Genomic DNA, 27,878 nt, shown 5'->3' on the forward strand with positions numbered 1-27,878 from the left:
TGGACTCCCCCAACATCGGGAACATGTTTCCTGCCTCCAGCGTGTCCAAACCCTTAACAATCTTATATGTTTCAATGAGATGCCCTCTCATCCTTCTAAACTCCAGAGTGTACAAGCCCAGCCGCTTCATTCTCTCAGCATATGACAGTCCCGCCATCCCGGGAATTAACCTTGTTTGGTAGCCACAGGGAAAAAGGATCTCCTATGGTGTTCTGTGCTGCATCTTGGTGGAACCAGTCTGTTGCTGAAGGTATGGATCAGTGTGTCATGGAGGGGGTGAGCTGTATTGTCCAAGATGCTCCGCAGTTTGAGGAGGATCCTCCCCTCCAAGACCCACCTCCAATGAATCCAACTCTGCCCCCAGGATGGAGCCAGCCTTCCCGATGAGCTCGTTGATTCTGTTGATCCTTTGCCCTGCTGCCCCAACACACGACACAGTACTGGTGACAACAAACTAAACGGAACTCAAAGCTTAGGTAGATTATTGTGTACAATTCTGCACACAAGTCTGTGAAGGATGTTCTTTGATAACGATCTTCACTATCTACCAATCCACCGACTTTAGTTTCTGCCGGGTGTAAGGGTTCCTCCCACATCCCAAATACCTGCTTGGTGATGGGAGAATGAGCTGCTGCAAACTACCCCACCTTAGTTGGGTGGAAGGAGATTGGAGGAGTTGGCCACATGGTTCAAAGGTTCCTTTATTAGTCACCTACGCCAGTGGTGTAGTGAAATGCTTGTTGCCAATGCAGCACATAAAAAAAGAATGCAAACATGACAATAATAAAGAAATTTAAACATAAAATACATCCCCCCACAATGGTTCCCATTATGAGGGAAGGCACAGTCCAGTCCCATCCCCATGTCCACCCACAGTCGGGCCTATTACATAGAAACATAGAAATTAGGTGCAGGAGTAGGCCATTCGGCCCTTCGAGCCTGCACCGCCATTCAATATGATCATGGCTGATCATCCAACTCAGTATCCCGTACCTGCCTTCTCTCCATACCCCCTGATCCCCTTAGCCACAAGGGCCACATCTAACTCCCTCTTAAATATAGCCAATGAACTGGCCTCGACTACCCTCTGCGGCAGAGAGTTCCAGAGATTCACCCCTCTCTGTGTGAAAAAAGTTCTTCTCATCTCGGTTTTAAAGGACTCCCCCCTTATCCTTAAGCTGTGACCCCTTGTCCTGGACTTCCCCAACATCGGGAGCAATCTTCCTGCATCTAGCCTGTCCAACCCCTTATGAATTTTGTAAGTTTCTATAAGATCCCCTCTCAATCTCCTAAATTCTAGAGAGTATAAACCAAGTCTATCCGGTCTTTCTTCATAAGACAGTCCTGACATCCCAGGAATCAGTCTGGTGAACCTTCTCTGCACTCCCTCTATGGCAATAATGTCCTTCCTCAGATTTGGAGACCAAAACTGTACGCAATACTCCAGGTGTGGTCTCACCAAGACCCTGTACAACTGCAGTAGAACCTTCCTGCTCCTATACTCAAATCCTTTTGCTATGAAAGCTAACATACCATTCGCTTTCTTCACTGCCTGCTGCACCTGCATGCCTACTTTCAATGACTGGTGTACCATGACACCCAGGTCTCGCTGCATCTCCCCTTTTCCTAGTCGGCCACCATTTAGATAATAGTCTGCTTTCCTGTTTTTGCCACCAAAATGGATAACCTCACATTTATCCACATTATACTGCATCTGCCAAACATTTGCCCACTCATCCAACCTATCCAAGTCACCTTGCAGTCTCCTAGCATCCTCCTCACAGCTAACACTGCCCCCCCCCCAGCTTAGTGTCATCTGCAAACTTGGAGATATTGCCTTCAATTCCCTCATCCAGATCATTAATATATATTGTAAATAGCTGGGGTCCCAGTACTGAGCCTTGGGGTACCCCACTAGTCACTGCCTGCCATTGTGAAAAGGACCCGTTTACTCCTACTCTTTGCTTCCTGTTTGCCAGCCAGTTCTCTATCCACATCAATACTGAACCCCCAATGCCGTGTACTTTAAGTTTGTATACTAATCTCTTATGTGGGACCTTGTCGAAAGCCTTCTGGAAGTCCTGATACACCACATCCACTGGTTCTCCCCTACCCACGCTACTAGTTACATCCTCGAAAAATTCTATAATATTCGTCTATTGAGGCCTCCGCAGTTGCCACAACGGAGGCCCGATGTTCCAGGGTGTTCTTGCCGGGCGATGATGCTCCAGCGTCAGGAGAATCCTCTCCTCGGTTTGGGAAACCTGGAACGGTCGCTTCCTTACTCGAGACCACGGCTTCCGAAGCCGACAGGCCGCGCTGGATGGAGCTCCACCACTGGCGATCTCGCCAAGAGATCCCAGGTTCCCGATGTTAAAGTCAGTGCCACCGCCCGCAGCTGGCCGCTCCACAGTCCCGCAGCTCCGCGGTGGAAAGGTTATAGGTAGAAAAATGGGGAATGGGATTGGTGAATGTCATGGTCACTTCCCAGATACACCTGGCAAATACATCTTTTCCGGAATTCCATGTTGTAATCCTTCGGATCTGGGCCTTGGTGTCATTTGCTCTCATGATGCGACGAGATGCTCCCGGGAGTCTGTGGCCCTTGAGAAGCCGGGCGGAGGGTCGCCGGGTCGGAGATCGTGGCTTCAAGAGGGGGCCCGTCGAGCCGGTCCCGTGACTGAATTCAATGTCCGTGGCTTCAGGGTGAGTCCACTGAACCAGTCCCCGTGGTCGCACTGAAAGCCCAGTGAAGTTGAGCTTCAGGGGAATTGTGCAGGAAGGAAGTGCAGATGCTGGTTTAAACCGAAGATAGACACGAAAAGCTGGAGTAACTCAGTGGGACAGGCAGCATCTCTGGAGAGAAGCAGTGCGTGACGTTTCGGATCATTTGTTTCATCACCCAACCCTTCTGAGCTTCAGGAGAGTCTGACCCTCACGGCCGAGCAGAAGACTGTAGGGTCACAGCCTGCAGGAGGAGGTCACCAAGCTAGGCTGCGACCCACCAGTCTTCTGTTCGGCCGTGAGTTCCGACTCTCCCAAAGCTCAGACAGACACAAAATGCTGGAGTAACTCAGCGGGACAGGCAGCATCTCTGGAGAGACCATGACATTCGAAGCCGGTTGCGATGCTAGTTGCAGGTGGTTGCCGGAGGTTGCCGGAGGTTGCAGGTGGTTGCCGGAGGTTGCAGGTAAGACCTTCCACTACCTGCAACCTCCGGCAACCACCTTCAACTAGCATCGCAACCGGCTTCGACTAAAAAATGACCGATTTTTAAAACGGCAACCTATTTTTAGCCGCGGCCGGTTTTGAATTTTTTGAAATAATCGCCTGGAAAACATAGAAGAAGCGGAAACCACTTTCGACCATTAGGGAGACTGACAAAAACCTCCGGGAACCGCACGGAAACCTTGGGTGGGGCGCAAAGTCTCCAGAGATTTCCGTTCAGGTTTCCTAAGTGGGACAGGGGCAATTACTCACCTTGGAACTGGCTCTCACTGGCGTTATTCTGAAGCCGCACCAGTGAAGTCCACTCAACACGTGGTCCAGTGGGTGCCCGTCAAACATTGCGCAGTTCGGTCATGATAGATGATAGGAGCAGAATTCGGCCCATCAAGTCTACTCTGCCATTCAATCATGGCTGATCTATCTCTCCCTCCTAACCCCATTCTCCTGCCTTCTCCCCATAACCCCTGACACCTATTTGCCCCTCCCCCCCCTCCCCCCCCAAAACACGCTATAAACAGACTGCATCTTGTGCATGAAGTGTGAGCCGCTGTTGCGAAGGGCTTTGGCCCTTTTCCCAAACGGTGCGATTTCTTCTGGAAATGATCCCCATGGAGGGGGGGGGAATATTGAAAACATTTATAACTTTGTCGTCACACTTTACATGGCGACACTTGCACACACGTACTATATACCGAAACAAAGAATCTCACTGCACCAAGTACATATGACAACAGAGTATCAATCAATCAAAGGGAAATATTTTCTGGCAGGGAAAACAACACCAAGAGACTGGCAAAAGGCTCATTTCAATGCCCTTGTGCCAGATACATGCAGAGAACTTACTATTTGGGTTACGTTGCAGCTGGAATGGTGGGAAATTGGCCTCAGTTACTCCAGTATTATTGGACCAATTGAGGCACTCTCTCTCGTTTCACTGATGTTTTGAAATCGTGTTTAACAATTGGTTTGAATTTATCATGAAGACAATAGACAATAGACAATGGGTGCAGGAGTAGGCCATTCGGCCCTTCGAGCCAGCACCGCCATTCAATGTGATCATGGCTGATCATCCCCAATCAGTACCCCTGTTCCTGCCTTCTCCCCATATCCCCCGACTCCGCTATTTTTAAGAGCCCCATCTAGCTCTCTCTTGAAAGCATCCAGAGAACCTACCTCCACCGCAGAGAATCCCACAGACTCGCCACTCTCTGTGAGAAAAAGTGTTTCCTCGTCTCCGTTCTAAATGGCTGCAAACAATATCTATAACAATGATTTAGGCCGAGCAACAACTATTTCTGAATCTTTTGATCCCACTGTATAAAATTTAATTGCTGAACATTATTGTGTTAAAATTAATGTGAGACCATGAAGGAGCATGAAGTTAGTTAGTCCACAGTAATGAGCTTGATATTACATGGTTAGAAGAGGGAGTGGTCTGTGTGGGCACAATATCTCTCACCTCTGGAGACAGCATCATTGCCACAAGGAAGTCTGAAACCAGCAGGCAACTTTGAAAAACACCATATAATGGAAAATAACATTTAACAAAAATGCCCCATTTACTTGTTTATTCTTTTCGTATCCCCCTGTCCCACTTAGGAAACCTGAACGGAAACCTCTGGAGACTTTGCGCCGCACCCAAGGTTTCCGTGAGGTTCCCGGAGGTTGCAGGTGGTTGCAGGTAGTGGAAGCAGGTAGGGAGACTGACAAAAACCTCCGGGAACAGCACGGAAAATGTGGGTGGGGCGCAAAGTCTCCAGAGGTTTCCGTTCAGGTTTCCTAAGTGGGACAGGGGCATTATTAAGCTTAGCTTCATCTGCCTGCCTTGGTTTTATCTTTATAAATTTAGAAAGAAAATGTATGTAAATTTATAAAGAAAAAAACCAAGGCAGGCAGATGAAGCTTCAGAAACGAATAAACAAGTAAATGGGGCACTGATGCGTACAGATGTGTAAAAAGAGGGACAGTCTGCTGGTCCACATTCAGATGTGTACAGAGGGTCACTGCTTAAGATCCACATCCAGATGTGTGTCTCCTCCAGAAAGACATGAATTAAAGTGAAATCACTGGGTTTGTTTCCAATTCATTCATAAACGCTCTCTAAACTCACGCACACACGTTTCCGATATCAGTTCCGATATTATTATTGCTGTGTACATGCAACTTTCAGTAACTCTGTGGACAAAGGATTTACCGAGCAGCTTAATTAGAGACAAAAGGTCAGATTTGTTCTTCACAAACAGAGTAGGCTGTTCCAACTAAGATCCCACATTTTAGAATTACTACTCTGCTTGCGCAAAAAAATCAACTTAAATGTTCATAGTAACTGGTCAAAAAGTTAAAATAATTGATTTTTGAGATGCTCTCTATCTCCACATGAATTATTCACTGAGTATCTTCCTGGTCAGCTTGTGTTGCCTTTACATGTCTGAGAAGCACCGTGTATGTTATTCAGCCAACACTGCAAGAAGTTCCAGTGCGATCTCAAGAGTTGGAGGTGGTTTCTCTCCCTCTGTCAGCAGAGTTCCCAACATGAGGGAATCATTAGTCATATACATTTTTAACAGGGCACAAGCAAAGGGGCCCGTAAGGGATACCATAATAAAAAAATCTTGAAGTGCTCTGTGCATAACACAGGCAAGTTGGAAGTGGATCATTAACTCTTTACTGCCTAGCTATGCTTTACTGTCTAGCTAGCTATGGGTGGCACGGTGGCACAGTGGTAGAGTTGCTGCCTGACAGAGAATGCAGCGCCGGAGACCCGGGTTCGATCCCGACTACGGGTGCTGGCTGTACAGAGTTTGTACGTTCTCCCCGTGACCTGTGTGGGTTTTCTCCGAGATCTTTGGTTTCCTCCCACACTCCAAAGACGTGCAGGTATGTAGGTTAATTGGCTTGGTGTAAATGTAAAAATTGTCCCTGGTGGGTAGAGGATACTGTTAATGTGCGGGGATCGCTGGTCGGCGCGGACCCGGTGGGCCGAAAGGGCCCGTTTCCGCGCTGTATCTCTAAACTAAACTTTCACCGTACATGCTGACTAGTTCAGCTTCCGAAGGCGAACACACTGACTATCATTTCACACACTCTGCATTCAATCTACATGCTGAGGATGGCCTTCAGAAGGTGAACACACTACACAGACACCAGCACATCACCAAACAAAGCACAAACTTGAACAGTAACCCTGGAATGTGATCAACATGATCTGAAAATACAGCGAGGCTACATGTGTAGGAAGGAACTGCAGATGCTGGTATACACCAAAGATAGACACAAAATGCTGGAGTAACTGAGTGGGACAGGCAGCATCTCCAGAGAGATGTCACCAAAGGGTGACATTTCAGGTCGAGACCCTTCTTCAGACTGAGTGGTAGACACATAGATATGGAAGGGTAAGGTGTGAAAACGAGACATCAAAGGGGACAAAGCTCAAGGAAAATGTAGCATAGATAATTGTTAGCTTGGGGAAGGTGACAACGAAGCATACAAAGATAAAATTTAATTAGGAAGACAGTCAGACTGGTCAGAGAACTAAGATGGGGGAGGGATGGAGAGAGAGGGAAAGCAAGGTTTACCTGAAGAGAAGTCAATATTCATCGACTTTCATCTGTCAGAGTGAGGCCAAGTGCAAATTAAAGGAACAGCACCTCATATTTCGCTTGTGCAGCTTACACCCCAGCGGTATGAATATCGACTTCTCTAACTTCAAGTAACCCTTGCTTTCCCTCTCTCCCCCCCCCCCCCCCCCATCCTAGTTCTCCGACCAGTCTCATGCGACCTGTCCCGCTGAAACACCCCAGTATTTTGTGTATCTTCAGGGAGACTACAGTTGGTTCCAATTTAACTAAAAGTCTTTTGAGAATTTCACCACGTTTTTTGAAAAATGGGCAATGTTTGGAGTACATAAAAATCACAGCTTGTAACAATGGTGGGCAAATAACCAGTGGAAGAGACATGACAGCGGATGTTCAACCTGTGCCCAAAATAGGGGCCTGGGCTGTCCAAAACATACGTCACACTGAACATTTGCTGTTCTTTTTCCAGAGTCGGTGAGCAGAACACCACTACACCTGAAAAAAAACCCATTTAGGTCCTGACGCCAAATAATTCCTGCTTCTGCTTGGGGAGCCTGCATCCTGGTGGCATGAACATTGAATTCTCACAATTCCGTTAACCTTTGCTGTCCTCTCCCCTTCCTACATCAGCCCTCGGGCTCCTCCTCCCTTTTCCTTACTTCTCCCCGCCTCCCCCCATCCCCTATCAGTCTGAAGAAAGGTTATGGCCCGAAACGTTGCCTATCTCCTTCGCTCCATAGATGCTTCTGCACCCGCTGAGTTTCTCCAGCATTTTTGTGTACCTTCGATTTTCCAGCATCTGCAGTTCCTCCTTAAACACAATAATTCCCGCATGCCTTCCCCCGCCTAGAACTCATCCTTATTTGAAGTATTGGCTGGTGAACCCGGTGGGAGAAGTAGACAGGGTGGCCCACCACCCATTCTGAGAAGTTCATAAGACTTCCCAAGTTAAGGTTATTCTTCCCTCAAATTGTCATTTTCAATTGTCAAACAGCATTCATAGCAAAAGGATTTGAGTATAGGAGCAGGGAAGTTCTACTGCAGTTGTACAGGGTCTTGGTGAGACCACACCTGGAGTATTGCGTACAGTTTTGGTCTCCTAATCTGAGGAAAGACATTTTTGCCATAGAGGGAGTACAGAGAAGGTTCACCAGACTGATTCCTGGGATGTCAGGACTTTCATATGAAGAAAGACTGGATAGACTCGACTTGTACTCGCTAGAATTTAGAAGATTGAGGGGAGGTCTTATAGAAACTTACAAAATTCTTAAGGGGTTGGACAGGCTAGATGCAGGAAGATTATTCCCGATGTTGGGGAAGGTCCAGAACAAGGGGTCACAGTTTAAGGATAAGGGAGAATTCCTTTAGGACCGAGATGAGGAAAACATTTTTCACACAGAGAGTAGTGAATCTCTGGAATTCTCTGCCACAGAAGGTAGTTGAGGCCAGTTCATTGGCTATATTTAAGAGGGAGTTAGATGTGGCCCTTGTGGCTAAAGGGATCAGGGGGTATGGAGAGAAGGCAGGTACAGGATACTAAGTTGGATGATCAGCCATGATCATATTGAATGGCGGTGCAGGCTCGAAGGGCCGAATGGCATACTCCTGCACCTATTTTCTATGTTCTATGTTTCTATGTCCTACATTACAATTCTTTCCTACAATAAGATAGTGACGACACCAAAACAGAACTATAAACAAGTAAGCCTACCATCAGTGGTCAGACAGTTACTGGAGAGGATTCTAAGGGATAAGATATTTAAGCATTTGGATATGTAAGGGCTGATTTAGTGGAGTCAACATGTTGTTGTGGAGATTGTGTCTTACAAATTAGATTGAGCTTTTTGAAGGAAGCAAGAAAGGTGATGAGGGCAAGACCAAAGACAATGTCTACATGGACTTCAGCAAGGCATTTGAGAAGGTTCCACATGGTAGGCTGCTCTGGAAGGTCAAATCCAGGGACATCCAGGGAGAGCTAGCTGACTGGATACAGAATTGGCTCTTTGGAAGGAAGCAGAGGGTGATGGTGGAAGGTTGTTTTTTTGGATCTGAGACCTGCGACTAGTGATGTGCCTCAGGAATTGGTGCTGGGCCCATTACTGTTTGTCTTCTGTATCAATGATTTGGTACAAGTTAGGAGCAGCAGATTTGCAGATGGCACAAAAAAATCTGGTATCATAGACAGTAAAAATAGTTATAAAAAATACAGGAGGATCATGATCAGTTGGGCAAGTGGGCCAAAGAATGGCAAATGGAGTTTGATGTTACATTTTATGAAGTCAAACCAGGGCAGGACTTCTATGTTGAATTGTAGGGCCTTGGGGAGTGTTGTAGGACATAGGGGCCCAAGTCGGGAAAATCCACAGGTGAAAAAATATCTCCCTCATATCATGAGAAAAACATTCTAAGTTCCAGGGAAGCAACCTCCATGAATGCAGTCTACTCAACCCTGTTGGTCAAATATGCTACAGTGTGAAAATCATTCACACTTTCCCATGCAACTGCTGGAGATATGGTTTGTTTTCTGAGAGAGCTGAAGCATGCTGTCCAACAAACTTGTCATGTAATCCCTTTTCACGACACAAAATAATTGTGTAATTTGAGCTATACAAGCAAATCACAGATGTGGATTTTACCAAGTAAGATGCTGGAATGTGATGTGAATTTAAAACATTGTCGAGAGTTAAAGCAGGCGTCTGGTGAGTCTCTGGTAGCAAGCGTCAGGAGAAGTCAGGAGACATGTTCTCCCCATTACTGGTGTGCGTATGGCTGCATTTTTTTGTCAACTAATTTGCAGTTTCCTTCATTTGTTCCTCTTGTTCCCTGCTGCTTCGTTGCCAGATTGCCAAGGAGGAGGTAGAACATGATGGGGTAGTTGGGTAAGGGTGAGCGAGTTGGAGCTGCGGACTGCTGCGACCGAAGGCTCTGAATTAGGTGCCGCGGAAGGTAATGGGAGAATGAGCCGAGAGCACGGCCAGGGAGATGTGGGTGGAGTCATGCAAAGATCAGAAAGGATCCAAGCGGGAACAGGCAGAAAAGAACCACAGTGATGAAAGAGGAAAGGCTGTGGGAAGCAGCATTGGAGAGACACAAACAAAGAAACACAATAGATGTTTGAGTGGAAGAAAGAATTAAGGTTATCAGTTTTTCCTTCAATCTGATTAGGCTGGCATTTCTATCCAGCGTTAGGATATTCAATAGTGCTTCATTGTCACATGTGCAAAGTCTTTGCTTACAAGCAGTCCAGCATGCAAGAGGTGCCATTTCCCCTGAGCTGAGCTGATTCCCTGTCCACCAGCCTTGGAATGTCCACGGTGGTCCGTACGTTATTAGTGTATGAGTGCCCTGTGGCATTGGATACGATATCCCAGAGGTATCTGGTATAAATAGAAGTCGCCAAATCAGCTCTGAGTATAATTTCTGCATCTTCCTGAGAAGTTGGGATTAGGATTTGTAGACTAAGATATGTTATTAAAAACATGCAGGATAAGAGTTTCCACTTGAAAACAATAGGTAACACTGGTACCAATCAAAATTGCTTCACTCTGGAATCTAGAAAGATGAGAGGAGAATCTTATTGAAGCATATAATATTATTATTGGACACGTTAGAGGCAGGAAACATGTTCCTGAAGTTGGGGGAGTCCAGAACCAGGGGCCACAGTTTAAGAATAAGGGGTTGGCCATTTAGAACAGAGACGAGAAAACACTTTTTCACACAGAGAGTTGTGAGACTGTGGAATTCTCTGCTTCAGAGGGCGGTGGAGGCCGGTTCTCTGGATACTTTCAAGAGAGAGCTTGATAGGGCTCTTAAAGATAGTGGAGTCAGGAGATATGGGGAGAAGGCAGGAACGGGGTACTGATTGTGGATGATCAGCCATGATCACATTGAATGGTGGTGCTGGCTCGAAGGGCCGAATGGCCTACTCCCGCCCCTATAGTCTATTGTCTTTAGAACCAAGGTATCTGCTTCACACTCCTGCATCCACGAGCCAGCAGCATCTTTGGAACTTTTACCTTTTGAAAGAACATTAATTTAAAAATGGTAGGGAGACAAAAATGCTGGAGAAACTCAGCGGGTGCGGCAGCATCTATGGAGAAAAGGGAATAGGCAACGTTTCGGGTCAAAACCCTTCTACAGACTGATGTGAGGGTGGGGCGAGAAGAAGAAAGGAAGAGGTAGAGCCAGTTGGCTGAGGGAGAGCTGAGAAGGGGACGAGAAAATAGGGACTACCTGAAATTAGAGAAGTCAATGTTCATACCGCTGGGATGTAAACTGCCCAAGCGAAATATGAGGTGCTGCTCCTCCAATTTACGGTGGTCCTCACTCTGGCCATGGAGGAGGCCCAGGACAGAAAGGTCGGATTCGTAATGGGAGGGGGAGTTGAAGTGCTGAGCCACCGGGAGATCAGGTTGGTTATTGCGAACCGAGCGGAGGTGTTGGGCGAAGCGATCGCCAAGCCTACGCTTGGTCTCACCGATGTAGAGCAGCTGACATCTAGAGCAGCGGATGCAATAGATGAGGTTGGAGGAGGTGCAGGTGAACCTCTGCCACACCTGGAAAGACTGCTTGGGTCCTTGAATGGAGTTAAGGGGGGAGGTAAAGCGACAAGTGTAACATTTCCTGCGGTTGCAAGGGAAAGTGCCCGGAGAGGGGGTGGTTCGGGTGGGAAGGGACGAATTGACCAGGAAGTTCCAGAGGGAGCGGTCTCTGCGGAAAGCTGACAGGGGAGGAGATGGGAAGATGTGGCAAGTGGTGGGATCACGTTGGAGGTGGCGAAAATGTCGGAGGATTATTTGTTGTATGTAACGGCTGGTAGGATGGAAGGTGAGGACAAGGGAGACTTGGCCCTTGTTGCGAGTGGGGAGATGGGCAGTGAGAGCAGAGTCACCAGGTATAGAAGGGATTCTGGTGAGAGCCTCATCTATGGTCGAAGAGGGGATCCCCCGTTCCCTGAAGAATGAGGACATCTCCGATGCTTTGGTGTGGAACACCTCATCCTGGGTGCAGATGCTGCATAGACGGAGGAATTTCTGTCCTGGGCCTCCTCCATGACCAGAGTGAGGACCACCGTAAATTGGAGGAGCAGCACCTCATATTTCGCTTGGGCAGTTTGCACCCCAGCGGTATGAACATTGCCTTCTCTAATTTCAGGTAGTACTTACTTTCTCCTCCCCTTCTTAGCTCTCCCTCAGCCCACTGGCTCCACCTCTTCCTTTCTTCCTCCCCCTCCCCCACCCCATCACCCTCACATCAGTCTGAAGAAGGTTTTCAACCCGAAACGTTGCCTATTTCCTTCGCTCCATAGATGCTGCTTCACCCTCTGAGTTTCTCCAGCATTTTTGTCTCCCTTCGATTTTCCAGCATCTGCAGTTCCTTCTTAAACAGTTTAAAAATGGATCTGGGCTACATTCGTAAATATTGGCCTAGCTTTATAAATAGAGGCATGTGGCACACCAACAAAAAAATGTTGATCACATTGCCTGGTCTACTGCTTGTGATGCAACTGATTTAAAATAACTGAAAATTATTTTTCAAAAATTTGCACACCAGTTGTTATTATGCAGCCAGCGTGTTCTAAATAAAATCTAAAATTGTTTGCAAGTGCCCAAGTATCGCAGAAAACAGTGGGTTTGATTTTAAGCAATAAAAGGGAGTGAGTTGCTGGAGGAACTCAGCTGGTCAGGCAGCATCTGTGGAGGGAATTGGATGGTTGACTTTTCGGGTTGCCACTCATCGTCAAGACTTATACAAGCTGCCTGATCCTCCAGCAACTCGCCAATCATTGGCTCCAGATCCCAGCATCTGCAGTCTTTTGTGTCTCCTAGCTTGATTTTTATAATCTCAAATGGCCTGCAGACCATTATTATTTAGTCGTAGAGTCTTTCAGTGTGGAAACAGGCCCTTTGGCCAAACCTGCCCACACCGACCAACATATCCCATCTACACAAGCCCCACCTGCCTGCGTTTGGCCCAGATCCCTCTAAACATGCTCTATCCATGTACCTGTCTGAATGTTTCTTACACATTGTGATAGTAACTGCCTCAACTACCTCCAGCAGCTCGTTCCATATACACACCACCCTTTTATGTGAAGATAGATACAGAATACCGAACTCAGTGGGCCAGGCAGTATCTCTGGAGAGAAGGAAATGGTGATGTTTCGCGTTGAGACGCTTCATCAGACTCAGAGTCAGGGGACTCTCCTCTCCAGAGATGCTGCCTGACCTGCTGAGTTACTCCAGCATTTTGTGTCTATCTTAGGTGTAAACGGCATCTGCAGTTTCTTCCTACACCTTTTGTGTGAAAATGTTACCCTCCCCCATGTTCCTATTAAATCTTTCCCCTTTCTCCCGAACCCTAACCCTAACTACTTTTTACAGGGTTTGAACTTTCTCATTTATTTCCACTGGTTTGACCAATTTCAAGATTCAAGAGAGTTTATTGGCATGTGTCCCAGATAGGACCATGAAATTCTTGCTTTGCTTCAGCACAACTGAATATTGTAGGCATAAATAAATATAGAACAGATCAGTGTGTCCATATAGCATTGAATATATATACACACACATAAATAAGCAGATAAAGTGCATACTAATTCCAGAATTAGAAACATCTCTTCAAAGCATATTACAGGAGTTGGAATTGATTCTCTGAGTTTAAATTTCGATAATTGATTCTGGATTCTGGAAATTAAGAATGATGGCATAGGGATAGAACACTCTTTGCCTGACGGATATGAAGTAGGTGCTTGATTATATATGAACTCGGAGAAGTTAGTAGAACAAGACAGATTAAATTCACCAATAGAAGTAACATGATACATTCCGGGAGAAGGAATGAGGAAAGACAATACATCCTGCATGATATAATATTCTAAAGGCTTGTGCAGATGCCTTTGAACATGAACGGAAAAGTAAATAAAAAGACATACACTTTGACTTCTGATTTAGCGGCCTGGGGTTCACTACTCCTGGGGGCCGAAGCTTGTGCTTTACGTGGAGGAAGAAACTGCAGGTAGGCTGGTTTAAACCGAAGATAGACACAAAAAGCTGGGGTAACTCAAAGGGTCAGACAGCATCTCTGGAGAAAAGAAATAGATGATGCTTTGGGTCCAGACTTTCTTCAGACTGAGAGCTCCCGTTTATATGAGGCTCTCGTTTCTCTTTCACCTGACTCTCAGTATGAAGAAGGGTCTCGACCCGAAACGCTACGTATTCCTTTTCTCCATAGATGCTGTCTGATCCGCTGAGTTACACCAGGTTTTTTTTTGTCTAGTTTGTGCTTTATGTCCGCCTCGGTTCAGTGGGCTCCAGTCGACAGAAACAGTCTCAGTCAATGGTGACATACAATCCAGGAAGATACACACAGCACACAGAACTGGAGCATTACATCCAGTTTTGGCACCTTGCTTGAACAATGACCTGAAGGACTTGATTCCAAGGGCGATTCATTAAAATGATATATTGACTGGGCAAGATGTGACACAGAAGGTGGACGAGATTTGATAGATTGAAATCATAACTATTTAAATGCAACTAAACAGTTTTCAATGTTGAATAGTTGAAAATTGGAGGTAGATCAAATAAAACATAGAAACAGAGACATAGAAAATAGGTGCAGGAGTAGGCCATTCGGCCCTTCGAGCCTGCACCGGCATTCAATATGATCATGGCTGATCATCCAACTGAGTATCCTGTACCTGCCTTCTCTCCATACCCCCTGATCCTTTTAGCCACAAGGGCCACATCTAACTCCCTCTTAAATATAGCCAATGAACTGGCCTCAACTTCCTTCTGTGGCAGAGAATTCCACAGATTCACCACTCTCTGTGTGAAAAATGTTTTTCTCAACTCGGTCGTAAAAGACTTCCCCCTTATCCTTAAACTGTGACCCCTTGTTCTGGACTTCCCCAACATCGGGAACAATCTTCCTGAGAAGAACAAAACCCAAAGTAAAAGGTGCAGGCGCTGGAAATTGGAAATAAACACAGAAAATGCTGGGAAAACTCAACTGGTCGGGCAGCATCTGTGGAAAGAGAAACCGTCAATGTATCCAACCTGATATGTTGACTGTTTTTCTTTCCACAGAAACCTGCCTGAATCATTGCGGCTTCCCAGCAGTTTCTGTTTTTACTAGTGTCGAACCCGAGATATACTGAAGAAAATTCCATATGGTTGGGATATGGAATACGATGGCTTCACTGTTACCCTTCAGATGAAAATTAGGTAAATACCTGATTGAGAACAAAATTACAGGGATATGGAGAAACATAGGTAGAGAGAAGCCAACTGGTCTGAGAAAAAGTTAACATGGACGTACAAGGTCATAGGTCTTGTAATCTGCCCGACACTATAATTTTCCCCGTAATTTTCTCTAATGATCATTTGGAGCTAATCCCAATGATTTGAATGAAACCAAATTTTATGTTGACATAGAATTCTGTCCATATTTAATTAAAAACATACACCTAAAATTAAAGATGGACGCAAAAAGCTGGAGTAACTCAGCGGGACAGGCAGCATCTCTGGAGAGAAGGAATGGGTGATATTTTGGGTCAAGATCCTTCTTCTGACCCGAAACATCCATTACATCTCTCCAGAGATGCTGCCTGTCCCGCTGAATTACTCCAGCTTTTTGTGTCTCTCTTCGGTTTAAACCAGCATCTGCAGTTCCTTCCTACCCAAAATTAAGGTTGTCAGGAGAAGAAGGGTCCTGACCTGAAACGTCACCTATCCATGTTCTCCAGGGATGCTGCCTGACTCACTGAGTTACTCCAGCACTCTGTGAAACGTCACCTATCCCTGTTCTCCAGGGATGCTGCCTGACCCACTGAGTTACTCCAGCACTCTGTGAAACGTCACCTAGCCATGTTCTCCAGAGATGCTTGCCTGACCAACTGAGTTACTCCAGCACTTTGCCTCATTTTTACTCCAAATTATAGGCACGTTCTTGTGATGAAAATGTTTCAGTCAATTTCATTTATTAATCCCACATGTGCCTTGAGTGCATCTGTAAATCTTATGAGCTTTTTTAAAATATTTGCTGATTAGTACTGGCAAATGTTCTTTGCTTTCTGGCTACATATATTTTGGTAAACAGATTACATAAGGTTTTAATAAATATATCTGGGATCAATTTTACTTGAACTAACTTCAAAAGTACTGCTGGAAGAGTGTAAAGAATGGATCATCAGTAGGGTTGGGTTGGAGTAATGGGCCTGTCCCACTTAGGTGAATTTTTTAAGCAACTAAAGGCAACTAGTTTGTCGCCACATGTTTGCTGGTGGTCGCTGGGAGTAGTCTCCACAGTCGCGCAAAAATTCATACGTCTTTCTGATTAACCATATAACATATAACAATTACAGCACGGAAACAGGCCATCTCGACCCTTCTAGTCCGTGCCGAACACATATTCTCCCCTAGTCCGATATACCTGCGCTCAGACCATAACCTTCCATTCCCTTCCCATCCATATAACTATCCAATTTATTTTTAAATGATAAAAACGAACCTGCCTCCACCACCTTCACTGGAAGCTCATTCCACACAGCCACCACTCTCTGAGTAAAGAAGTTCCCCCTCATGTTACCCCTAAACTTCAGTCCCTTAATTCTCAAGTCATGTCCCCTTGTTTGAATCTTCCCTACTCTCAGTGGGAAAAGCTTTTCCACGTCAACTCTGTCTATCCCTCTCATCATTTTAAAAACCTCTATCAAGTCCCCCCTTAACCTTCTGCGCTCCAAAGAATAAAGCCCTAACTTGTTCAACCTTTCTTTGTAACTTAGTTGCTGAAACCCAGGCAACATTCTAGTAAATCTCCTCTGTACTCTCTATTTTGTTGACATCCTTCCTATAATTAGGCGACCAAAATTGGACACCATACTCCAGAATTGGCCTCACCAATGCCTTGTACAATTTTAACATTACATCTCAACTTCTATACTCAATGCTCTGATTTATAAAGGCCAGCACACCAAAAGCTTTCTTTACCACCCTATCTACATGAGATTCCACTTTCAGGGAACTGTGCACAGTTATTCCCAGATCCCTCTGTTCACCTACATTCTCCAATTCCCTACCATTTACCATGATTGCCGCTAAATTTTCAACATGTTGATAATTTTTCGCCGACAGTGGGTTTGACGCCATTGAGCATAGCTTGACGTCTCCTGACGTAGGTGCTGTCATAGGTTGTCGCCAGATGACATAGGTTGTCGCAGGTTTTTCAGCGACCTGCTACGACTAAGACAGTCGCCGGCAGTTGCCTTAAAAATCGCCAAGTGGGACCGGCCCATTAGGGTTGATTTTCACTACCATTTCATTGCCTTCAATGTCATGTTGCCAGTTCCACGCCAGTGTGTAGGAAGGAACAGCAGATGCTGGTTTATAGCAAAGAGAGACACAAAATGCTGGAGTAACTCAGCGGGTCACGCAGCATCTCTGGACAGAAGGAGTGGGTGACTTTTCGGGAAGAAGGGTCTTGCCCCAAACGTCACCCATTCCTTCTATCCAGAGATGCTGCCTGTCCCGCTGAGGTGCTCCAGCATTTTGTGTCTACCTTCAGTTCCACAACAGTGCAGCTTTCACATGCACACTTGGACACACCACAAGTATAACGCTAGATAATCAGTCATCATGCAACATCATAAGTCAAAAGGAGGGAGCAAAATTATGAATTAGAAAACTTGCTGAATCTGCAAAGTTTCCAACCACAAAAATAAATGTAGTAGTTTACGCTGCTTGCCAGTGGGGCTTTTAACAATTCTTGATTGTAGCTGGTTTCTGAAAATCATTTCATTGATAAAGTGCTAGAGCCAGTCATACACACTCAGACAACAGACAGAACATACATTACGTTTCCGGAAGTGGCAGTGCTGTTGAAGGGCTGCGGCTTGCCTGCAGTCCGTCTGTTTTTACTTTTTTTGTTGTTTTTTTTGTCTTGTTTTAGTCGAATTTTAGTTATTAGGTTATGTTATGTGTGGGGGTAAAACATGGTTTTCTGTCTCTTCCTTCGGGGGAATGCGACTCTTTCTGTCGTATCCCCCCTTCTCTGCCTCCGTCTGCGCTGAGGCCTAATGGCGGAGCTGGCGGCCTCCAACTGCGACCGACCTCGAGGCTCCGGAAGCAGAGCCAGCCAGGACTTACCAACGCGAGGCTGGCCGAATTCGGAGCCGTGGCGGCGTTCCGGCGTTCCGGTGGCAGCGGCACGACTCGGGGCTGAGCCGGCGTTCCGGTGGCTGAGGCGGCGTTCCTGCAGTGGCGACCAGAATCCAGGGCTCGGCCAGTGGACGACATCGTCGGGAGCTCGCAGGTCACAGGTTGGTGACCTGTTTTTACGGAGCTCCCGCGGCAACAGCTGCGTCCGCTGGACTGGAGGGCGGCATCTTCGGCAGCTTCGACCACCCCGGGCCGCGGAGTTTGAACCGGCCCGTTTGCGGAGCTCAGTTGAGCCGCGGGACTGAATTACCATCGCCCGGTGGGGTAACAACATCGGAGGCCTGGACCGCCTCAGCGCAGGAGGGAAGAGACAGCGATTTTAAGACTTTTGCCTCCATCACAGTGAGGAGGTGCCTGGTGAAGTCACTGTGGTGGATGTTAATTTGAGTTTATTGTGTGTTTTGTTGTTTATTATTATTTGTATGACTGCAGGCAATGAAATTTCGTTCAGACCGAATGGTCTGAATGACAAATAAAGGAATCTAATCTAATCTAATCTAACACGTGAATTACACATTCTTTCTACAAGACAGTGAAAAGAAAAATACTGAGAAAAAACAGAAATAAGACACAAAAATGCAACATGGCAAACACCAAACATGACTATTAACCTAAACACAAGGAACTGCAGATGCTGGTTGCTACAGCTTATTTTACGATGAGGGTACTGGGTCAGTGAAACATAAGATGTAGAAACAAGGAACTGCAGATGTTGATATACACAAAAGATACAAAATGCTGGAGTAACTCAGCAGGTCAAGCAGTATCTCTGCCTGACCTAAGAGGCGGCCATGGCTGACAAGGGAAATCGAGGACAGCATAAAAATAGAATAGAAGTCGTGTAACATAGCAAAGATGAGCGGGAAGCCAGAGGGTTGGGACACTTTTGAAGAACAACAGAATGTAACTAAAAAGGCAATACGGGGAGAAAAGTTGAAGTACGAAGGTAAGCTAGCCAAGAATGTAAAGGAGGATAGTAAAAGCTTCTTTAGGTATGGGAATCCTACAACTTTAGGCTGTGCACGCCATACACAAGAAGAAGAAGAAGAGGTATGTGAAGAGGAAAGAAAATAGTTAAGACAAATGTGGGTCCCTTGAAGACAGAAACAGATGAATTTATTATGGGGAACAAGGATAACGCAAACGAGTTGAACAGGTACTTTGGTTCTGTCTCCACTAAGGAGGACACAAACAATCTCCCAGATGTACCAGGGGACAGAGGACCTAGGGTGATGTAGGAACTGAAGGAAATTCACATTAGTCAGGAAATGGTGTTGGGTAGACTGATGGGACTGAAGGCTGATAAATCCCCAGGGTCTGGTGGTCTGCACCCCAGGGTATTCAAGGAGGTGGCCCTAGAAATCGTGGATGCATTGGTGATCATTTTCCAATGTTCTATAGATTATCGATCAGTTCCTGTGTAGCTAATGTTATCCCACTTTTCAAGAAAGGCGGGAGAGAGAAAACAAGAAATTATAGACCAGTTAGCCTGACATCGGTGGTGAGGAAGATGCTGGAATAAATTATAAAAGATGAAATAGCGCCACATTTGATTAGCAGTAACAGGATCGGTCCAAGTCAGCATGGTTTTACGAAGGAGAAATCATGCTTGACTAATCTTCTGGAATTTTTTGAGGATGTAACAAGCAAAATGGATAAGGGAGAGCCAGTGGACGTAGTGTACCTGGACTTTCAGAAAGCATTTGATAAGGCCCCACATAGGAGATTAGTGGGCAAAATTAGAGCTCATGGTATTGGAGGTAGGGAATTGACATGGATAGAAAATTGGCTGACAGACAGAAAACAAAGAGCAGGGATTAACGGGTCCCTTTCAGAATGGCAGGCAGTGACTAGTGGGATACCGCAAGGCTCGGTGCTGGGACCACAACTATTTACAATATACATTAATCATTTAGATGTAGGAATTAAAAGTAACATTAGCAAATTTGCAGATGACACAAAGCTGGGTGGAAGTGTGAACTGTGAAGAGGATGCTATGAGGATACAAGGTGATTTGTACAGGTTAGATGAGTGGGAAGATGCATGGTAGATGCAGTATAATGTGGATAAATGTGAGGTTATCCACTTTGGTGGCAAGAATGGGAACGCAGATTATTTTCTGATTGGTGGCAGGTTAGCAAAAAGGGGAAGTACAACGAGACCTGGGTGTCCTTGTTCATCAGTCACTGAAGGTTAGCATTCAGGTACAGCAGGCAGTGAAGAAAGCTAATGGCACGTTGGCTTTCATAATGAGAGGAGTTGAGTATAGGAGCAAAGAGGTCCTTCTGCAGTTGTACAGGGCCCTAGTGAGAACACACCTGGAGTATTGTGTGCAGTTTTGAGCAAGGATATTCTTGCTATTGAGGGAGTGCAGCGTAGGTTCACAAGGTTAATTCCCGGGATGGCAGGATTATTATATCATGAAAGAATGGAGCAACAGGGCTTATATTAATTGGAATTAAGAAGGATGACAGGAGATCATAGAAACATATAAAATTATTAAGGGATTGGACACCCTAGATGCAGGAAACAAGTTCCCGATGTTGGGTGTGTCCAGAACCAGGGGCCACAGTTTAAGAATAAGGAGTAGGCCATTTAGAACTGAGATGAGGAAAAACCTTTTCACAAAGAGAGTTGTGAATTTGTGGAATTCTCTGACTCGGGCAGTGGAGGCCGATTCACTGGATACATTCAAGAGAGAGTTAGATAGAGCTCTTAGGGCCAGCGGAGTCAGGGGATATGGGGAGAAGGCAGGAACGGGGTACTGATTGTGGATGATCAACCATGATCACATTGAATGGTGGTGTTGGCTCGATGGACCGAATGACCTACTCCTGCACCTATTGTCTATGTATCTATTTATCTATGGAGAACATGGATAGGTGACGTTTTGTGTCAGGACCCTTCTTCAGACTCGGTCCTTGTTCTCCGGAAATGCTGCCTGAGCTGCTGAGTTACTCCAGCACTCTGGGCCTTTCTTTCAGTGAAAGATTATCTGGCTTTACGAACAATGGAGATTGTTACATTTGAAGAAAAGAAACCTAACATTTCAGCACATAATCAAAGCAGAGGGTATAAAAAGTACACACTGACGAGTGGAACCATAACTTCCTGGAGAAGCTCAGGTGCAAAGAAAAGTTCCATTCCTATAACTTGCTGCCATCTGTTACTATCACACAGTACTGAAAATGAAAGTACCTTTTCATACTCAATACGCACAAATCTTAAGAAGGAACATAGTTGTGTCTCAGTATTTTCCATCACAACTTGGGCAAGATGGAAAGGGCAATGGGGCAATTGTCAGGAAAGGTCAGAGTGTAATATTAACGTCATCAAAACCTGGCATTTGGGCATTCTTGATAGTTCTGTCTTTATCATTGGTTTTCCACAGCGTTAGGTAAATGCTGTTTAAGGAGAGATATATCTACACTCGATTGTGAGAAACTCCAGTGAATTGCTGCTTTATTTGGAAAGTCGTCTGGGTCCTGGGATGGTGAGAAGAGATAAAGAGATGGACCTTTTAAACCAAACCTATCAATTCTGAAACAGGGTGAAGGATCTGAACTGATAACTGATCCTCATTCCACAGGTGCTGTTGACTGCTTCCAGCATTGTCTGCCCTAAGTTTACAGCCTCTCTAGTTTTGGCTTTTCATTCACCAGGTCGATTCCTGGGATTAAGCATTGATTTATGAGCAGTTTGTGCCTATAATCTGTGGAGTTTAGGAGAATGAGAGGTGATCTTATTGAAAGGTACAAGGTTCCGAGAAAGAACATGATAGAAATATCTCCTCAGAAATCTCCAACTATTGATCTGCTTTCTTAGACTTAGACTTAGACTTAGATCCTTTATTTGTCATTCAGACCTTTCGGTCTGAACGAAATGTCGTTGCCTGCAGACATACATATAATAATAAACAACAAAACACACAATAAACAAAAAGTAACATCCACCACAGTGCGTTCACCAGGCACCTCCTCACTATGCTGGAGGCAAAAACCTTAGGGGCACTTCCCTCCTCATTCTCCCTCTGCGCTGAGGCGATACCCCACCGAGCGATGGTAAGTCAGTCCCGCGGCTCACCGAGCTCCGCGAACGGGCCGGTTCAAGCTCCGCGGCCCAGGGGTGGTCGAAGCTGCCGCCCTCCAGTCCAGCAGATGCAGCTGTTGCCGCGGGAGCTCCAGAAAAACAGGTCACCACCTGTGACCTGCGAGCTCCCGACGATGTCGTCCACTGGCCCGCGGCCGAGGCTCCGAGGCTCCGAAGTCGGGTCGGAAATTGGGTCGCCCCGCAACCACAGCCCCGAAGTTGGCCAGCCTCGCGTTGGTAAGTCCTGGCTCTGCCTCCGCAGCCTCGAGGTCGGTCGCAGTTGGAGGCCACCAGCTCCGCGATGGGCCTCAGCGCAGACGGACACGGAGACAGTGGGATACGGCAGGAAAGGTCGCATCCCCCCCCCCCCCCAAGGAAGAGTCAAAAAACACGTTACCCCCCCCCCCCCCCACACAATACACAACTAAATAAACCGAAATAAACAGCAACAACGGGACAAAACAAAACAAAAAAAGAAAAGACAAACGGACTGCAGGCGAGCCGCAGCTGCAAGGCAGCGCCGCCACTTCTGGGCTAACGTTGATCGGAGTTTGAACCGGCCCGTTTGTGGAGCACGGATTCAGCCGCGGGACTTACCTACCATCACCCGGCGGGGTCACAACATCGGAGGCCCGGATTGCCTCAGCGCAGAGGGAGAACAAGGAGGGAAGAGACAATGACGTTGGGACTTTAAACTGTGTTAAGTGTTTGGTATTTATTCTATGTTATGACTGCAGGCTAAACCTTTTCGTTGCACTGAAAAGTGCAATGACAATAAATTGAATCCAATCCAATCCAAAGGTCACCAAAGAGGTAGATAGTAGTTCAGTACTGCTCTCTGGTTGTGGTCGGATGTTTCAGTTGCTTGATAAAAGTTGGGAAGAAATTGCCCTTAAATCTGAAGGTGTACGTTTCCACCCTTCTATGCCTTGGTCCTCAGACCATTGTAAAGTCAGCATCATACAGCCATACAGCATGGACACAGGCCCTTGCTGACTAAATTGGCATACTGGGCTGATCCCATTTGTCTGCATTTGGCCCATGGACATCTAAACCCTAGATAGACACAAAATGTTGGAATAACTGAGCAGAACAGACAGCATCTCTGGAGAGAAGGAATGGGTGACGTTTCGGGTCGAGACCCTTCTTCAGACATCTCAACCCGAAACGTCACCCATTCCTTCTCTCCAGAGATGCTGCCTGTCCCGCTGAGTTACTCCAACCTTTCGTGTCTATCTTTGGTTTAAACTAGCTTCTGCAGTTCCTTCATACACATGCCCTCTAAACCCTTCCTTCCCATGGTGGGAGATTCTGGAAGGAGACAGAGTAATAAGATGCCTGTTTAAAACAGAAGAATGAATTGGTTCCTCAGAATGTCATGAATCTTTGAAATTCTCTTTGTCACAGCTGTGGAGCTCCTCATTGGATTGCAACCTTGTCGTGGTCGGGGAGCTTGTGTGTCTCAGTGACCCCTAGAGCAATGCCAGCGGGAGATTCATCTCCTGTTAGGGTCTCCCATGCTGGACTGGTCGAAGGGTAGAGGCGAGACGAAGAGCGAACCACTGGTCCTCCAGGTTGGAGGTTGAGCACAGGGCTAACAAACCCTGTCTCCTAAAACAAATATGTTACGGAAACAGCAACTGAAGGAACCAACACTACTGAGTGGAGGACCTTCGTTGCTGCCCTACATGCCAGGAGGCGTAATAGGCAGTAGGTAAGTAAGTACAGCTGTGGACGTTGAATTATTGAATACACTCAAAGCTGAAATTCACTTTTGATCTGAATGGGAACTAATAATTGGGGAAAGTGGGATTGAGTGGGATCAGTTAATGGAAGTTCACGTATGTCACTGGTGCCAACTCAGCCTTTTGCAAATAATACTCTCATTCCTCATTATGTACGTAGGATGTTTCAGACATGCTCAATAATAGTAGAATTTGTGGATCGTGATTTCACTTGAAATCTTCCGCTTTTAATGCCTTATTCTTTAATGCCTTGTCTTTCACCCAGTAATGGAGATAGAATTAAATTTTAATTTCAAGTGTACCTTGTGGTGTATTATGACTGTTGGGTACCACTTCGGGAATGAATAAAGTTCTATCGTATCGTATCGGAATTGATCCCAAGTAAGTAAATGGATAAGCGGGCAGTGTAAGTACGGGCAACAGTTTGAGCATGATGAAAATGGGATACTTTGGTTCGACGTGGAAGCTGAAGGAGGTAAAGTTCTGAATGGAAACAAACTCTCAGAAAAAGGAGGTGGAACTCAAAACAAAGCGTAGTGTGTATCATTGCTCCTTATTTACTGCGTTGCAACCCTGGATATCTCTTCATATCACACCGTTCTTGATTAAATAAATACTGATATAATATCGTATGCAATCAGCTCAAGTAATAACTACAACAAGCGCTGTTAGGTGTACGACACAAAGCGCGCTGGAAACCGAGCTGGGATAACCACGAGTTAAATCCTCTGTATAGAATGAATTGTTTACGCGGAGACTAAATCCATGGGCGTTCACCGCTCAATGAACACCAGGTGAATGAAGAGATTTAGGCGCGTGATAAATACGAGGACCAGTGGATACTTTGGGAGAGAGAACAGGGAAGGGTCGGAGGGAGAAAGGATGAACGTTGAACGAATAATTCGTGTTTCTACTTCGAAACCACGCAGTCGGACGCAAAGCCAAAGATGGACACAAAGTGCTGGAGTAACTCCGGAGACAAAGGACGGGAGACGTTTCGGGTCGAGACCCTTCTCCCAGAGATCCCGCCTGACCCACTGGGTTACTCCAGCACTTTGTCTTCTATCTTTGGTATAAACCCAGCATCTGCAGTTCCTTGTTTCCGCAGCGCCGAGTCCACACAGCCAGACATTGCCAACCGTTCGGCCAAATGCAAAGACACCAGGAACCACAAACCAAACAGATATTTTCTTAATTTACAAACGAAAGCTGTTCTCTGAGCTCCCGGGTGGGTTAGTCGGGCTCTCCGACGCGAACGGATGGATATTCACGGCGAGCAGAAACGGTCTCGGAATCGGAAGAGTCTTTCCATCCTAACATTTCAAAAGATCTCTTGCATTTCAATGCAAACGAAACATTGACATTTTAACTCAGTTTGCATTACCAGTGGAGGCGGGTGGCTGTTTGGTTAGTGTAGGAAGGAACTGCAGATGCTGGTTTACACCGAAGATGGACACAAAATGCTGGAGTAACTCAGCGGGACGGGCAGCATCTCTGGAGAGAAGGAATGGGTGATGTTTTCGGGAAAAGTCTGAAGAAGGGTCTCGACCCTACCAGACTGATTCCTGGGATGTCAGGACTTTCATATGAAGAAAGACTGGATAGACTCGGCTTGTACTCGCTAGAATTTAGGTTGAGGGGGGATCTTATAGAAACGTACAAGATTCTTAAGGGGTTGGACAGGTTAGATGCAGGAAGATTGTTCCCGATGTTGGGGAAGTCCAGGACAAGGGGCCACAGTTTAAGGATAAAGGGGAAATCGTTTCGGATCGACATGAGAAAAACATTTTTCACACAGAGTGGTAAATCTCTGGAACTCTCTGCCACAGAAGGGAGTTGAGGCCAGTTCATTGGCTATATTTAAGAGGGACTTAGATGTGGCCCTTGTGGCTAAAGGGATCAGGGGGTATGGAGAGAAGGCAGGTACAGGATACTGAGTTGGATGATCAGCCATGATCATATTGAATGGCGGTGCAGGGTCGAAGGGCCGAATGGCCTACTCCTGCACCTATTTTCTAGGTTTCTATGACCCGAAATTTCACCATTCCTTCTTTCCAAGGATGCTGCCTGGCCTGCTGAGTTTAACCCAGCATTTCGTGACTATATTGGGTTTTGGTTAGGATTGGTGAGCGCAGTGTTTTGTAGTCTACGCTTAATCCCAAGATATCGGGGTGATCTTGCCCCGGTCGGGGTGGCAGCGGGGGCCAACCCACACTACTTGCCTGAACGGAATGATCAGGGGGGGGGGGGGGGGGGGGGGGGGGTCGGTCGCGCTCGTATTAATTGAGGAAATCACGGTTCGGAGCGATATGGGACAAACGCGGGCAGGTGGGACTAGTGTAGCTGGGGCATGTTGGCCGGTGTGGGCAGGTTGGGCTGAACGGCCTCTTTCCACGCTGTATCACTCTATGATACCTGGAGCATCATTAATTGCTGCTAAATGTGCCTGAGCCACATGTGGTTGTTGGAAGGACACAGGGCAGCTAGTCGTAGTTGGAACCTCTCCCTTCTCTCCTGATGTACTGAGTGAGGCAGAGGCAGGAAGGGAGTCAATAGGCCAGGAGCCGCGGGTCTCTGCCCCACTAGGGTGCCTGGAAGGATGATGTGGACTCTGGTCAGCCGGTGACAACTGGTGCCCAACTCGGGAATCCACCCCATCAATCAGCCTGAAGAAGGGTCCCGACCGAAACGTCGCCTATCATGTTCTCCACAGATGCTGGTTTACGCCGAAGATAGACACAAAAAGCTGGAGTAACTCAGCGGGACACAGGCAGCATCTCTGGGGAGAAGGGATGGGTGACGTTTCGGGTCGAGACCCTTCTTCAGACTGAGAGTCCGGGGAGAGGGAGACACAGAGATATGGAAGGGTAAGGCGTGAAGGTGAGATAGCAAGGGGGAAAGTGGCAACGATGCACATAAAGATAAAATGTAACCAGGAGGACAGTCAGACTGGCCGGAGAACGGGGGGAGGGATGGAGAGGGAAAGCAAGGATTACCCGCTGAGTTTACTCCAGCACTTTGTCCCTGATTCCTGTAACCGCGTACTCTGGTGTAGACTGTGGGCATTTGCTGAACCGCTCCAGCTTGTGGCCGGCAAAGTCGCGGTGGTTTACGACCCCAAGCCCGTTAAATGGCGAAAGATCCTTCACTCACCGGAGGCCAGGATGAGGATAGAGGTTGGAGTTGATTCCCCGAGGCGCCCCATTCTCCTCCTGGCGCCGAGCAGCGAGCGGGGCCGTCCCGTCCCGTCCCGTCCTGTCCTGTCCTGTCCCGCCGTCACCTACTTAGTTCCTCCGAGCAAGCTGGGCGTGAAAGGGGACGAGGGCGGCTCATGGTGCTGGGGGTCGTGGCTCCTGCATCTGGCGCCAGCTGTTTGGGAGCTTGCCTTTAAAGTGCGGCTGCACGGAGGATGGGGCCGCCCAGAGGAAGGCTTCAAACGTCAACAAACCACATCCCCACTAAACCAGCAGCCACAAATCAGTATTCGCATTATTTTTGTACAAACTCTGCAACGGATGAAACTATGCGCCTGACCCACGGCGTGAGCGACACACACACCACGGCTTTAAAAAGTTTCACTGAGATTCATGGAGAGAAAACAACACATAAACAAACGAAAGACAGACACAAATTGCTGAAGTACCTCAGTGTGTCAGGCAGGAGTTGTGGAGAATATATATATACGATTCCCACCATAACACAGGATAACATTTAGTAACTGAACTCTCAGCAATATTTTAAATCTGTGTAACTACAAGTTCCTGTGTGTATATTATGTATATTCTGAGGTAATGAAACGCCTGATTTTTTTTCTCTCTGTTGAAAGTATGCAAAAGCATTTTGCATATCGCTAATATCATAAAAGTCGCACCATACATTTTTTTAACGTTAGAAAATAGGAGATCAGATTTTCAAAACAATACAATGGAATACATTTAAATATATTCCAATGTGGAATTCCCTGCCACAGAGGGCAGTGGAGGCAAAATCACTGGATGGATTTAAGAGAGAGTTAGATAGAG

At 46.5% G+C, this 27,878-nt stretch overlaps 1 protein-coding gene across 1 annotated transcript in view; it reads right to left on the reverse strand.

Annotated features, from left to right (window-relative positions):
• Positions 1–27,277, reverse strand: part of tgfbr2l (transforming growth factor beta receptor-like) — a 75,767-nt gene extending 48,490 nt beyond the window's left edge. Inside the window, 1 exon segment of the mRNA XM_055637721.1 lies at positions 27,010–27,277. Within this exon segment, the coding sequence (XP_055493696.1) occupies positions 27,010–27,061 (52 nt within the window). The 5' untranslated portion in view covers positions 27,062–27,277.
• Between the last annotated feature and the right edge of the window lie 601 nt (positions 27,278–27,878).

This window comes from Leucoraja erinacea, chromosome 7 (assembly GCF_028641065.1).
Source record: "Leucoraja erinacea ecotype New England chromosome 7, Leri_hhj_1, whole genome shotgun sequence".
NCBI classification, from domain to species: Eukaryota; Metazoa; Chordata; class Chondrichthyes; order Rajiformes; family Rajidae; genus Leucoraja; species Leucoraja erinaceus.